Source organism: Aplysia californica, unplaced genomic scaffold (assembly GCF_000002075.1).
Source record: "Aplysia californica isolate F4 #8 unplaced genomic scaffold, AplCal3.0 scaffold00702, whole genome shotgun sequence".
NCBI classification, from domain to species: Eukaryota; Metazoa; Mollusca; class Gastropoda; order Aplysiida; family Aplysiidae; genus Aplysia; species Aplysia californica.
Window position 1 is genome coordinate 70,296 of NW_004797972.1, and position 15,890 is coordinate 86,185.

Genomic DNA, 15,890 nt, shown 5'->3' on the forward strand with positions numbered 1-15,890 from the left:
TGTGATCAACTGACGGGCTGACGGATAATGACAGGGAGAAAAAAAAATTATGTGTGTGATACGGACTGTTCAGTTCTTTCAGAGTTTTATGTTATAATCTAGTTTAAAAATCAAAAAGATGTGTAAAATAAGAAAAAAACTTGTCCGAGTAACATAAAATTATCAAACATACCAAATTATAATGATAATCTTTCAAGATGCTAAAATATTTAATTATAAGAAATGGATAAAAATATACTTTTAAACTGAATTTAAGATACATGATTGCATGATTCTAGGCGTGTGCCATAACTAACTTCATGTGTAAGGAATAGCGAACACAACAGAGGGTCGATGTTTGCTTTATCTAACTGCTAACAGTATGTCCTGGTCTATAAATAATATTATTGATCACATTGATTTTGTTTCCTGGTTTTCACAAAGTGGAGTGCACAATGATTTCCAAAAAAAAAAAAAAAAAAAAAGAGATAACAGCACCCTTGGAGGTGTGATCGCATGCATGAGCGTGGATAACCTTTGAAGGTTTTTTTTTTTTTTGTTCAGTAAAGTATGATAAGGAGAGCAGCGTTTTTAGTCCCATATTACAATCCAGAGGGGGATAATTTATCTTAGTGATGACTCTTGTGTAGTAAAATTTGTTGTTGCTTTGTTTGGTTTATTTTTTAACAGCAGAATCTTAAGTGAACCGGAATTATTGATTGTGGGATCTTAGGTGAAGACTACAACAATAGAATTAAACCGAGTATAGTTCTATCCAACAAGACTCAAACTCCCTACCCTCTCCCCTCATCTGATATGGCTTGGTGTTTCTTTAACATAGAAAATATTCATCATTATTGTTGTTGAGTATTGATTTCATGTTCTAATGGAGCCTCTAGATATCTACATTTAGACTATAGTAGCATCTAATTTGCACACACAAAGGAAAGCAATATCTTTAATTAAAATGTATAATGTGTATATACATACACACACATAATAATTATATATACCCATAATAATTATATATATTTATGAATAAGAATACTCTTTAAAAATTGAGTATCTCAATCTTTCTGCTGAGGTGTTGTATCCCTTTCAGCCTGGGTTGGCCTTGGCATGTAGCGCCGGAGCCAGCCTCTTTTGAATGTTTAAATTGTGTTGCTGGGGGCATAGAAACACTTTCATTCAAATTTTAAAAAGGGAAACAACTTAACTGTGAAAACTTCGGTCCACTGCAGCATCATATCGGTTCTTACGCTTAAATACAACACAGGTGCAAGGCATTTTTACTAATTGACTTGCCTAATCTGAAGGACCTCGGAATAAAACCTTCTTTCTCATCTAGATTTCAGTGCCTTAGTCGGGCAATCGCGCAGCGCAGGTAGCCCACGGTTCCGCCGCGAGAGAGGGCTCCTATCAGGCGTGCGGTGCCGCCCACAGAGCATCCTCCATTACTTTTAATCTCCTTGGTGGGTTCTTATCTCTGTTGTTTCTGTCTATTTTACTTTCTCCCCGTTTTCAATTACCATTAAAGTGCCAATGTGTTTTCTTTACTCAAACAAGCAATATTATTATAATGAAGTGAATTACCGACCTAAAGAGACAAATGTACGAGGTTTTATTTCTCTCAATGCAGACGTACTACGCAAACGACAGCCTTGAGTTTCCTCAGATGACACACAACACAATAGGCCTACGCTAGACTTCAGAGTTGCAACGTGAATTCACAGTAACACAAAATATGACCACTATGAGTATATACTCAACAATTGGTATTCAAATACTCTTTAAACTTTTTTCAAACGTGCCCCAGTAAATAAGTTTATGTCTATAACAGTTTTTACTTTGAGTACATGGCGTTGAAGAGCTAGTGTTAAAATTCGTCAATGGTTGATAATGTGAACAGCCTCATCTTACAGTTCTATTCATGAGGTTCGCTGCTGTTTTAATTAAACAGGCTTATGAAGACGCTCTTGAGTTCTACTATGCGTGTGTATTGTTATTTCTCGAGGCGTGTGACGTCACAATTTAAAAAGGAAGAACGAGAAACTGTGAAGTCAGCACCTCTAATATAGAAGGTTTGGTCTGTGTTTTGAAAAGGGACTTTCTCTTTAAAGTTAGACACCTTTTTAGATAATGGTGTTTTCTTTGAAGCGATGCTGTCTGCACGTTAAAGTCAAATAAAGCTGACGCGAAAAACTTTATTTTCTGCCCATTTTGATCGGTAAAAGTAGTCTAAAAGCAAATAAGTATATCATATGTAGTATTATAGACTGAACCTAAATATGCTTAAATGACTTACCGTTGCTAACAGCTAACCGCTTGGTACAGAGGGACGGGTAACTATGCCAATATTTATTCGATCTAGTAAATCCTGTATTTAGTTTTAACGTGGGTCATGTGCCGAGAGAAACATGCAAAGTTTTCTGATTGACACCATCCAGTGGCCAACGAGTCAGACTCAATGTCAGGTGGAAGCTACTAACTGTTCACAAACTCAATGTCAGATGGAAGCTGCTAACTGTTCACAGACTCAATGTCAGAAAGAAACTGACAACCCTCCACAGACTCAATGTCAGGTGGAAGCTGCTAACTGCTCACTGCGCCAGACCAGTCGGAGCATATGTTGGTAGATGAGGAGCTTTGTTAGCCAGGAAATTCCCTAATGTTGACAGAAGGAGACAAATCGCGTGGCAATCGTTATGTGAGGTTAATGGTACATCGACGATTTTGATTCACGGGAAATGTTCTTATTTTTGTTCTCTATATTTTTTCTCAAATTTTCAAATTTGATTAATGATATTATCCTTTTGTCTGCCTTGAGCACCTGCTGGGGTAAATAAATTTGTATAAAATGTAAAAATTAAAAAAAGTTAGTTCATGACGACTGACGAACAGTTACTGTGACCTTCAGAATTTAATTAATATACACAAAAAAAGAAGAAAAAAGAAAAAGCTGAGCTCGTGTAACTGCTGTGGTAGCCATTAGTGGTGGGCTGTTCCATTTCCTGTCTCAGAAAGCTCAGGTTCCCGATTATGAAAAGGTGGGAATTGATTGTATGAAGCGAGTCTGACTGCATTTATGGGAAATGTATGAATCGTCTGACCGCATTAATTTTTTTATTATGTGATTCCATGGTCCCGATTTCCTAGATAACAAGTCATGCATGTTGTTACTTCTGGAGAACCCCGATTTGGGAACACGACAAAGCACCAACATATCTCTCTCTCTCTCTCTCTCTCTCTCTCTCTCTCTCTCTCTCTCTCTCTCTTTCTCTCTCTCCCTCTTTCCACCCCCACAATCTTTTCGAGCAAAGAATACCACTGATCACAAAAGGGTTAGTTTAGTTTAGTTAGTTTAGTTTAGTTTAGTTTAGTTTAGTTTAGTTTAGTTTAGTTTAGTTTAGTTTAGTTTAGTTTAGTTTAGTTTAGTTTAGTTAAGTAACAGTTTTACTGCCTAAGATCATATGAGCGCGCGAATCAAGTTGGTTGTATTCACAACAGTTCTCTGTACGGTTTGAGTTTAGTCAACATTTCTATTAAAATGTTAAAATGTAAAAAAATTTGTGGTAAAAATTTCTTAGTTAAAAATAACTTTTAAAATAACATTTTGAATGTTATTATTATTTTTTTTTCGAAGAAGTCCAGAAGAAACTGAAAGAAGTCAACAAGATTTCTAACAGAGGGGAGGCTAAAGAAATCTTGAGTGCGTTGGCGACCATTATCTATGACTCGGCAATAAAAGAGTTTGGTATTTGTGAAGGAAAGAAAAAAACGGAGAAGAAAAGTGGATTGAGTAGAAGGCAGAGAGTACTTGCACAGCTAAGAAAACAGAAACGAGACTTGCAAAAGCAGAAAAAGTACGCACCACCAGAAGAGATAGAAGGCCTGAGAATCTTGTTTGAAGATCTTAAGAAAAAGAGCAGAGACCTACAGAGGCACGAAAGAAGGTGGACCAGGAGAAAAGAGAGAAAAAGGGAACGTGAACAATTTTTGAAGAATCCTTATGAAGCAGCCAAAAAACTGTTCACAGAGGAACGGAGTGGTAAATTGGAATGTACGATTGTTAAGCAGACGTACAGCAATTCAAGAAAAGAAGAACCGCTTCCTTATATGAAATCCCTGAAGCATCCAGCTGCCCCCGTCGTCAAATATTACCTGGGACCAATTAGAGAGAAAGAACTAGATGAGTTTGTAAACAAAGCAAGAGCAAAAAGTGCGCCTGGAGGAGATGGTGTGTCTTATAAGGTGTTCAAGTATTGCGACACGCTGAGACACACCCTCTTTGAGAAGCTAAGAGGCCTTTGGAAACACAAAGAAATCGTCAAAGATTGGTGCAGAGCGGAGGGCGTGTATCTACCCAAAGAAGAAAATGCAAAGGAGATAGGACAGTTCAGACCTATTTTAATCATTAACGTGACGTGCAAGATCTTTATGGGAATACTTAGCAAAAGGACTGTAGCATATTTGCAAAGTAACGGCTATGTGGATGAAACGGTTCAGAAAGCCGGGGTACCAGGGATCCCAGGCTGCATCGAGCATGCTTTCACCATTTGGGACACAATCCAAGAGGTCAAGAAAAACAAGGAAAGTTTAAACGTAGTGTGGTTGGATCTTGCGAATGCCTACGGGTCTGTTCCCCATAAATTGCTGATGAAGGCAACGGATTTTTTCTACGTCCCGCAAGAGGTGCAAAACATCATGAGAGAATACTACAGTAACTTCCAGATGCGATTCTCAACCACAAATTTCACAACGGAATGGCACCGACTAGAGATTGGGATTGCAGCTGGCTGCTCTATATCGGTCATCTGGTTCATCCTGGTAATGGAGATGCTACTGAGATCTGCAGAATGCTGTGAAGAAGAAGCAAAGGTGAGATCACCAAAGAAAGCCTTTATGGATGATGTGACCCTACTGACAAGAGATGAAGACACAATGCAAAGTGTGTTGAATCGGCTCGATAAGCCAGGATGAAGTTTAAAGCAAAAAAATCTAGAAGCCTGACTATTCACAAAGGAAAACAGAAGCAACTGAAGTTCACAAATGCAGGGGAGCAAATGTCCACAGTAAAAGAACAACCCGTGAAAAGTTTGGGTCGGTGGTACTCAGGAACTCTGTCTGATAGGAGTCAATTCGTGGAAATCATGAAGCAGGCTGAAAATGGGCTGAAAGCAATTGACCAGACAAAGCTTCCAGGAAAGCATAAGATATGGTGTCTACAGTTTGCCATCTACCCTCGATTGGCGTGGCCAATGACAATGTATGAAGTTGCTCTGTCAAGAGTTGAGATGATCGAAAGAAAATGTAACAGCTACATCAGGAAGTGGCTGGGGCTACCCCGTACCATTAACACGTTATCCCTGTACAGACATAGAGGTGAGCTTCAACTACCATTCACGTCAATCGTGGAGATCTACAAAACAGGCAAGATTAGAACCGTTTTGATGTTGAGAGAATCAAAGGATAAGGAGATCAATGGAAAACCTCCAGATGCTAAAACAGCCAGAAAGCGGAAGGCAGAAGTTGCAGCTGACGAGATCATCTCTGCATTGGAGCATGGCGACATTGTCGGTCCAGCACAACCTGACAGATTAGGGCTAGGTAATGGCGACTTTAGACCTTTCAGGAAAATGTCTCAGCGAGACAGAAGAAAAGCTGCAACAAGACATATGCAAAAGATGGAGGCAGAGAGGCGAGAAATTCATCACATCCAGTGTAGCCATCAAGGACAAATGGCCAGATGGGAAGAGCATGTAGTGGAAAGAAAAGTCGGGTGGAGTGACATCTGGAAGTGGAATACATCAAGGCTAAGCTTTCTTCTCCGGTCTACGTATGATGTTCTGCCTTCACCGGTGAACCTTATCAGATGGAAGGTACAGGAGGACAACAAGTGTAGATACGGTAAGCTAGGAACCATGAAGCATATTTTGTCAAACTGCAACCTGGCTCTTAACAGATACACCTGGAGGCACAATGAGGTGCTGAAAGTGCTCACGACAATGGCGACAAAACAGGTGGAAGAAGGAAAATATGCCCCCAAGATACAGAAGCATGGACCCACCAAGATTGCGTTCGTTCCGCAAGGAAGCGAACGAAGCCATGGAAGACCAGAGCGGAGGCACATGGGAGGTAGCCGCTGACTTAAAGGGCTTTGAGAGATTCTTCCCCATTCCAACTACGAAAAAGCCAGACATTGAGTTATGGGAGGAAAAAGGCAAAGAGGTGCACTTGGTAGAGCTCACGGTGCCCCACGAGGGCAATATCTATGCCGCTCATGAGCGGAAAGAAAACCGTTACAAGACACTCGTCGAACAATGTGAGGAGGCAGGATGGAAGGCAACCCATTTTCCGGTAGAGGTAGGATGCAGAGGTTTTATAGCAACAAGCACCCGTAAGTGGATGAGAGTGGCAGAACTTACTGCAAAGAAAGGCAACGAACTCACAAACTCCCTTCAGGAGACAGCAGAGAAAGCCAGTCACTGGATCTGGTTGAAGCGAGAGGACCCAGGCTGGAATGAATCCTAAAGTTGGCAGCAGAGGAAAACAGTCGAACTAACATGGAGACCTCACATTGGTGAGGGGGCTCGGTGCGTCAGAAAAGCTGTAGAGAGGAAGAGCCCGAAACAGCGACGCACTCTCTCCTGATGATCTCCATGCTAGAGTCCGGGATACGGAGAGTTCGGCTGTGAGCAGTGCATACGCTGTTTAGACTACGTACGTGAGCGCGCGAATCAAGCTGGTTGTATTCACAACAGTTCTCTGTACGGTTTGAGTTTAGTCAAAATTTCTATTAAAATGTTAAAATGTAAAAAAATTAGTGGTAAAAACTTCTTAGTTAAAAATAACTTTTAAAATAACATTTCAAATGTTAATATCGTTTTTCATAATTTACCATAAAATTGAGGATTCTGTTGGGATCAACGATGGAAAACAGATCTTGCAATTATTTTTTTTTGCATTTAGAATATTTCCTTCGGGGCTCTCCGAAGTCTGGACATTCTGTTAAAATATGTCTAATGGTAAATTCTATGTCGAATTCGACTCAAAAGTTTTTTAAAAATCTCCCTGAAGGAGGTACTTATGTGTCAGGGAGGTGTGTCCGATACATAGATCTAATTGAGTAAAAATGACTTCGTCTTTTCTGGAGGGGCCTGAAGGTTTGGTGGATCCAGTTTGATATGATGTTGTGGAGTTTGTTGTTGGTTTGTTTTCCCCAATGCATCTCCCACAGACTGGAAGTGAAGTGTTTTTACTTAATTTTTGAAGTCAGCCTGTGGGAGAGTGTTCGTCGTTTTCGCAATACACGGGACAAGGATTCCTTCGCTAGGAGATCCACCTGCTCGTTTTCTCGGATGCCCACATGGCTAGGAAGCCATGCGAATCAAAAGGTTCGATATCACAAACTTTTAACGTTTTCTAAGTGGGCTGTTGGTTGGCGTTTAAATAATCTTTAGACTGATGGCCAGATAGACCATATTTTGAACAGATAGGCTTCTGATTGTTCTTGGTGATAGCTCCACACTGCCTACTGTTATTATACCCGTCAAAACCTGGTCTCCACCTATCAGTGTCTCGAAATATCTTTGTTTGCGATAATCCCAATCTCTATACACATTGGCATCATTGTCTTTTCCAAGAAAGTGGCAGACAGTCGGACTAGTAATGGTGAGAATACAAGCTCAGAATATCGAGGCGCAGCTCGAGAGAAGGGTGGAGGATATCATAATTTATTTCATATACCACAAAAACTGAACTCGTGTAACTGCTGTGGCAGCCATTAGTGGTGGTCTATTCAATTTTTTTTTCAGTAGCCTCAGCTTCCCGATGATGAAAAACTGGGAATTGTATGAATCGAGTCTCACCTCATTTATTTTTTTACTGATGTGATTAGCTCCGGGGAGTCCATTATTACTTTCGGGGGGTTCTGACCCCCTAGACAATAATAGTATTTTCAGGCAAGTACAGATGTACTTCCGCCGAGCCTAACATCTAGCTAGTTACCGGGTAACCTGGCCGGCTTCGAACAGCTTCAGGATTCAGGATAACCTCTAACACGACGAGGCACCAACATCTCTCTCTCTCTCTCTCTCTCTCTCTCTCTCTCTCTCTCTCTCTCTCTCTCTCTCTCTCGTTCTCTCACTCTCTTTCTCTCTCTCTCTCTCTCTCTCTCTCTCTCGCTCTCTCACTCGCTCTCTCTCTCATTCTCTCTCTCTCTCTTTCTCTCTCTCTCTCTTTCTCCCTCTCTTTCTCTCTCTCTCTCTCTCTCGCTCTCTCTCTCACTCTCTCTCTCTCTCACTCTCTCTCTCTGTCTCTGTCTCTGTCTCTCTTTCTCTTTCTCTCTCTCCATCTCCCCAACCCAAGTCATTTGGACCGTGATTCTGTTCAACCAAAGAATACCTCTGATCTCAAAAGATTCAGCTTTACAAACCTTTCACGTTTTTTGAGTGTGGTGTTTGTTGGCACCCAGACGTTTATGCTGTTTCTGAAGTTACTGGTCACAGCCCAAACCATGGACAGTGGCATCAGAAGGGACTGTACCAACATAAAGAGGGCAGAGACTGCCATAGAGGGTATGGCTTAGAAAAAACAGGAAAGGAACCATCTTTTAGAGGAGGGAAAACTGTACTGGCAGACCTCTCCACTGCCCAGGAAGACGGTCTGATTAGGAATAAAAAAGTCCTTCTGCAATTTATGGCTGTGCTTTCCTATCTTGGCAAAGTGGAGTCCCATAATTTTGACAAATGTCTCTTAATTTTTTCTATACAGTTGATACTACCCCTAAATTGACCTCTCTGTTGCATCACTACCTACCGTATGTTTTGAGTCTTTTTTTCTTAGAATTAGATGTGAAAGAATAGGGAACATTTACAACTGACTAATTGTCTTTATACAATTTAAATCATGCTCCTACCTGTTTCAGTTAGAAAGTTCTGACAAAATCTGTACGTTTTCTCAAGTTTTCTCAACACGACAAAAGTTAAGGAGTATGGGTTGCGGCCCGGACTCTCACTTAAAGCTCAAAAGGAGGATTAAAAAAAATATTTGGCATTACTGTGTAAAAATGAATTTTCTGTAATCCTAGTGAGGCTTTTAAAATATCTCCCACCAATTTTGAAAAATGCTGTTTCGAGTGCTTCAGTTGCTGCGAAAATGCTTAACTTAACAGTGTCAAGCAATAGCTATTACGTTATCTCCAATATCTCTTCAGAGGTTTCAAGTATAAAACAGAACCTCTAGGATTTCAGATTTTATTGTATATATGCTCATGTGAAAATATGAGCACTTTGGTCAATAAACTGATTGAGCTCGGGCCGAATTCAATTAATATTGCTTGTGTACAACCAAAACATGGAACATTTTTAAATTCCTTGAACAAAGATTACATTTTACTAGCTGACTTTCATTTTAAACTCTTAGAGTGTTTAATGGTCACACTGAATGGTGCTGGAATGTGTTAATAACAAAGAGAGAAATATTACCTGCTACCTACCCTTAAATATTCTTTTAAAGACTGACGGCCAGATAGACCACACTTTGAACAGATAGGCTTCTGGTTGTTCTTGGTGATAGCTCCACACTGCCTACTGTTATTATACCCGTCAAAACCTGGTCATCACATATCAGTGTCAGGAAATGTCTTCGTTTGCGAAAATCCCAATCTCTATACACATTGTTATCATTGTCTTTTCAAAGAAAGAGGTAGACAGTTAGCCGGATTCGTAATGGTGAGAATACAGGCTCAGAGGATCAAGGCTTGGCTCGAGAGAAAAGCGGAGGAGATGGTAGGAAAGAAAATTCGTAAAAATTAATGAAACAAAACAATTTATAAACGATGGTGTTTATTCATTCGGAGTTGCAGTTGCGCAAAGCGCAGGTTTCACGTTCAAATTGAGCAGAACTGGTCTCAGATTATTATGAATGATATTGATCTATAAAAGGTACCCCAATTAGGAGGCATAATATTATCTTGAATGTTATACGTTTCCTTGAGGTCAGAAGTGAAAATTAAATCCTCTTAGCCACTACTAATGGAACATTCTAGAAGAGGAAATGTGAAGATATCGTTACGCAATATATGCCTGTCTTTAGTAATGTTTGAAAAAACCCCACCGGGAGAACATTCGAATGAATTAATCAAGGATGGGCCTTCCTCTTAATCGTTCTCCCCAAAAGTTATCACAGAAAAACAATCTCCACCACAACTTTATATGGTGTAGAGGTAGCTTCACAAACGAGTAAGAATAACTTAAAAATAATACAAAAGTTTCATCCACAGGCTTCACAATCTCATGTCAGTTAGTTAGAGATTCCGCGGACGCGTGTGTCCTCGCCAATCCTTGTGAAGAATTCTCTCATTGTGAGGAATCCCCATGCACATTTCGTCGACTTTTCACAAGTCAATAAATTAGTCCACGGCCACGTCTGGGCGCTTGTGAAAAGTTTAAATACACCGAATTGGATCCAAGGAGCGCATGAGTTATCTCCATTAAAAGAATCATTTTATCAAGCGTTACAATAAATATCATGTTAAAAATACAACTGGCTTGTTTGACATTGTGGTAGGTTTGCCAAAAATAGACATACTCTCATTAGGCTATTGCCAGCATCTATGGTGCAGTGGTTAGACGCCTTGCCCTTGCACACAGAAGACACGAGTGGGAGCCCCGAGTCGGGACAATCTTCATCTCGGTCTTTCTCCTGTTGTGCCTTCACAACTCGGGCTGCTCCTGACAGGCAAAGAAGCCTGCCTCGTGAATGATCTAAATTGTATCGATGGGTGATTTGGGGGCTTGGAAGGGGGGGGGGGTTAAACCACCTATATTAAAACAAATTCTCTCCATAAATGATTTCTGCTCTGAAGCCCAGTTAGTTCACTTAGTAATCCTGTGTTTTGTATTGGCATTGTCTAAGGTCAACACGAGAACAACAGCTCACGAATAGCTCGTTCATCAACAACATAATACACGACAATGTCGGTGGCGTGGGTAGGGTAGAAAACTAGCCACGACTCCGAGGTTCGAGGATCCAACCTGAGTGGAGCTGAAATGTCCTCCATCTTTTCATAATTTCATTTCTTGTCTGCCCGGGTGGATTTGATGAATCGATCACTGGTCTCAACTGTTGTCATCCGAATCATCCAAGAGGGAGTCCTTCTCGGAGAACTTGTCGTCGACATCCGTTGTTATATCTTCGCTCTTGTCTTTGGCAGATTTGTTGGGAGGACGTTCCATGTCCCAGTCTTGTCTCTCCCCTGACGCCATGAACAGGTAGGCAGTACTGCAAGCGAACGACAATGCTCCCGTAACGATGGCCACGATTCTCCAACTTGAAAACGACCGATCTTCTAATATCAAGGACGCTAGGAGTGTACTCCCTGCTCCCCCGGATGACCCAGTCAGCGACAAACCAGCCACGATGTTGGCGTACTGAGAAGACAAGTCTACGCGATTCACTTTATACCCGTTAAAAGAAAGACCCCCGAAAGCGTAAGCCGAGAGAAAGAAAGCATAACTATATCTCCAGTCCGGGGAAAATGCTACTGCAATCATGAAAAAACCCTCGAGGTACCCGCCTAGTGCTTGTAGCAATTTCCGGGTGCCAGTGGCAGACAATATATTGCCATACATCAGTTTATCAGCGAGGGTGGCGCCTAGCATGACGAACACGCTGTTCAACAGTGGTTGAGCTGACAGGAATAAGCCGATGTCGGCGGCACGAAGCCCGTATACATCGTTAAAGAACTGCGGCTGGAGCGTGGTCAGTACTGAGTTGACCCAGCATTTGTTGAAAGTGCCCAGCCAAATGGCCCAGACGGACTTGGAGAGGAGGATTCGTTTCCAGGGGATGTGACGAGCGACCTCATGAGATCCGCTCTGGACTTTGATCTGGTCAGGGTCATAGTGACATAGCTCACGCTCTTCCAAGTGTGGACACTCGCTGGGCAGGCTGCAACAAGAAAAATGAACGTTACACATTGGGGGCATCTCGACAGAAAAATCATAGCATCATACCCAGTGCACACTGCCAATCGAATTGAGCCAGGTTTTCCTTCGTGATAGAGCAAAAGCTAGCATTTTGGCAAAATATTACAGACTTGACACTCGACTTTGAAAAACAAAAGCTTTTAGATTTTTGAAATTCGCAGTCGAATTACGTTGAGTTCAGTCGTAGTGTGCCAAAACGATAGCATTTGTCCCATATATGACATGAAAGGAAATGTGGCTGGCCCCTACTCAATCCGACTGGCTGTGTGCACTGGGTGTTAAAAGCTAGCATAATATACTCATACAGTTCAATCAGTGCTAAATTTTTCAGATTTCTCTTTTTTCAAGACTGTCCTGGACTTCACGAGAGGCCGGCTGTACTCTCTCCAAGCCACACGGCGCGAATTGTTATATAATGGCATAAAGGAGCTTAGCTCTAGCATTTCAGAAAACAATGTCATACTGTTATAAAGAATGCTATGATGCTAATCGTAAAAGTACAAAGCATTACATTAGTTTCATATTTGGAACTCAGATGAAGCACTACATAACTATCTCGCTTTGAAAAAGAAATATAAAAACCTCTGTAAACATAAGTAGTCAAAGTATACACAATGGCAAACTTAGAAGCATACTCAAAGTTGTTTGAAGCGGGTTCCATGATTTTTTGGAAGCAATTAATATCCGTTTGTGTGGAAACACTACCAACGGATGTTACCAAACCCAAACAATTGCATGCCTATTTTAAGAAATTGCGAAACCCTTTGTCAAGGTCTGATAGTAAAACCCATGATATTGACGAGTCAGCCAGCACGAGCACTTAATTTCTTTCCTTACAGTTTCGTATTTCCCCTAGTTATAAGCCATGTAATTTCTTATATTCACCAATTTCCAGAGATGAAATTGCGTTGTCAATAATTAATTTAAAATCAGGTAAGGCTTGTGAACTTATTGGCTAATCGCCAGATTTTCATTAATTCGGGTGCGAGGATCTGGTTGACTTTCTCCTTCTGTTTGTAATTCAGTTTTCTTTAAAGGCAGTTATTTAGAAGAGTAGACCAAGTCCATGATATTAAGTTTGTATAAAGATAATAAACGTGAAGGATATATTTAATTTTTAATCATAGGGGCATAAGCTTACTGAATGTTGTCTGAGAATTATTCAGTTTGATTGTGCACAAAAGACTGTTACAATGTTGTGATTAAATGAACATGATCCCTGTATCCCAAGCCAGTTTTAGATGAAATCATTCTACAATAGATAATATATTCTCATTCCTGCCTTTAGTTAAAAAACATATCTCTAAGCCGGCAGAAAGATTTTCTGTATGTTTTATCAACTTTTAAAAAAGCATTTGATTGGGTTGACAGAGAAAAGCTCTGGACAGAATTTAAAAGTCTTGGCTGTTCTGGACCTATGTAAACTGCTTTAAGAATATGTATCAAAGTATACTTTCATGTGTTGAAGTCTGCTCAGAAGGACGAGTGTCGTTAAAATTACTGAATACTTCCAATTTACGCCACATGAAATAACAAGGCTGCATACTTAGCCCTGTATTGTTTTCTTTGTCCATTTCTCAACCCAAAAAATACCATAGTGTTACGTGATTTCTGTTAGATATGGGGTTTAAAAGTGGATCCAGAAAAAAAGTAAGATAATGTGTGTTCTTAGGAATAGAGGCTATCTCAAAAGTTCTGATAGATGATATTGAACGGGTAAAATCTTGGAGACAGTAACGTATTATATTTCTTTGGGCATTTCTTTTCATCTGTAGACGAACGCCTGCAGATTGAGCCTGGTAAGCTCAGCGGATTGTTTCTCGAACAAGAAGTCTTTTCAATTCATGACAAGAAAAATATTAAACATTTTTTATACAGAGATTAATCCAGTGCTGCTTTATGGTTCTGAAATTTCGGGGCATAATTGACAAGGTTTAGGTAAAATTCTGGAAAGCCTGTCTGAGTCATAGCACAGCTTCACCCAAGTGCTTAGTTCTGAGAGAAGTGGGAAGAACTTATTATGTATATGCACCGCGTCATTAAATTCTGGAGCAGATGTGTAAAATCCCCGAACAGCAGCAAGAGACACGCACTGGCAGTATCAATAAAACACTCAAAGTTTCTCTGTGTGGCGTGCAGTATCTCTAACCTGTATATCGTCAAGCACCAGAAGGCTGCCCATGTGAGTCCAGCAGCTCCAAACAGATAGAAAGCAAAGTCCCAGGAGACGAAGCAGATCGTGATTCCAGACACAGCGTTTCCCAGCGACGGACCAAGAACACTGCCCAGTAGAGCTGATTAGATTGGAAAAGGTGCTATTAGATAAGGTTCCATAATGCAAAAAAAATAAATGGCTAACAAATGAGCAAGCAAACAACCCCTACCCCCAAATTAAATTTAAAAAACAAACAACTTAACTGTCAACACGTTTGAAGGAGGATTTCTCAGCAACTGCATGTTTGATTTCAACCAAATTTTGACTAACGCTTAATAGCACCATGGTCGTAACAGAAATGCATCTTAGGTGCCTAATTCGTGTCTCTTTAATAACTAATTTCTCGTTTCTCATCCGTACAGCACATTTAGCTATAACCTGTAACCTATAACCCAAACATGACACGAAGAAGCAAATTAGTATAGCTGCACATGATCATAAGAATAATATGTGAGAAATAAATTATCTCCGAGGCCTATACGAACATCTGATAAAACATGACCAACCCTATTTTTTCTACTTTGAAACATAAGATTAGATAAGATAAGATAAGATACATCTTTATTGTCCAGATCCTGGCACATTGGTTTGGTGTTCCACCACGAGTACACACACACACACACACACACACACACACACACACACACACACACACACACGTACACACGTGCACACACATGCACACACAAGTAGGCTTACAATCACATGCATAATATAAATGAGCAGCAATATAAACAAGAGTGAACACACCCGGTCGCCGCAGAGTAGCGCCCTGTATTTCCAACCAAATAATAATATGTGAGAAAATTATCATAATGATATAATAGTGAGTAGCGGGTGACCTGAACTTTAACTTTTCACCCATGTGACCACATCGTGTTGTGGTGTCGGGTGAAGAGTAGAGGTGGGCAAAATCCGGATAATCTATCCGGATAACCGGATAATTATCAATGAAACATTGTCCGAATTCAGACTGTTAACTCCCTTTCCTGACCCGCTTGCCGAAGTGGGTGCACCCATTTGTTGAAGTGGTTCTAACCTATTTGCCGAAGCGGTTCATATCCTATTATTTACCGAAGAAGTGCACTAACATAATATTATCCGGATTTTGCTAAAGCGACTCATTGCCCAGCACTAGGAGAGACCGCTCAGACGAAAGGGCTGTGCAGCTGAGCAATATAAAGGTATCTTAAGCTATTAGTTGTTGCAGCTAAATTGTTCAACTATTTAATGAGGCAAAAGAGCTTGGCAACGGTCTGCAAAACTTGTGGGTGGAAAAGCCTCACGTGTTGAGATTGTTGTGCTGGACAAAGATTAAACTTCTGACGTGTATTGCAGTGAAGTGTTTAAACATTTACGAATGGTCTTTAGTGAGATGTTTGATTAAATAGGAAAAGGTACTACGGCCGAAAAATAGGAAATTTAGACATTAGTCATGATTAAACCTTAATTGGTCCCATGTCCTGGTGTACATGTAGTGATCACTTAGATGTGTTAACACACAACATGTAGTTGATTATCATACTCCACGAAAAAACAAAACAGGAAGGTGGAACATTATCTATAATTAAATGATGATGATGATGATGCTGACGACGACGACGACGACGATGATGATGATGATGATGATGATGATGATGATGATGATGATGATGATGATGATGATGATGATGATGATGATATCAATGAATGATCGACCATTCTGT

General features: G+C 40.5%; 1 protein-coding gene across 1 annotated transcript in view; it reads right to left on the reverse strand.

The window, feature by feature from the left end:
- Nucleotides 1–9,807: 9,807 nt before the first annotated feature.
- Nucleotides 9,808–15,890, reverse strand: part of LOC101854900 (vesicular glutamate transporter 1) — a 23,390-nt gene continuing 17,307 nt past the window's right edge. The window contains exons 5-6 of the mRNA XM_013088206.2: nt 14,119–14,263; nt 9,808–11,931 (exon numbers count right to left, since the gene is read on the reverse strand). Of these exons, the coding sequence (XP_012943660.2) occupies nt 11,100–11,931; nt 14,119–14,263 (977 nt within the window). The 3' untranslated portion in view covers nt 9,808–11,099. The remainder of the gene's footprint in view (nt 11,932–14,118; nt 14,264–15,890) is intronic.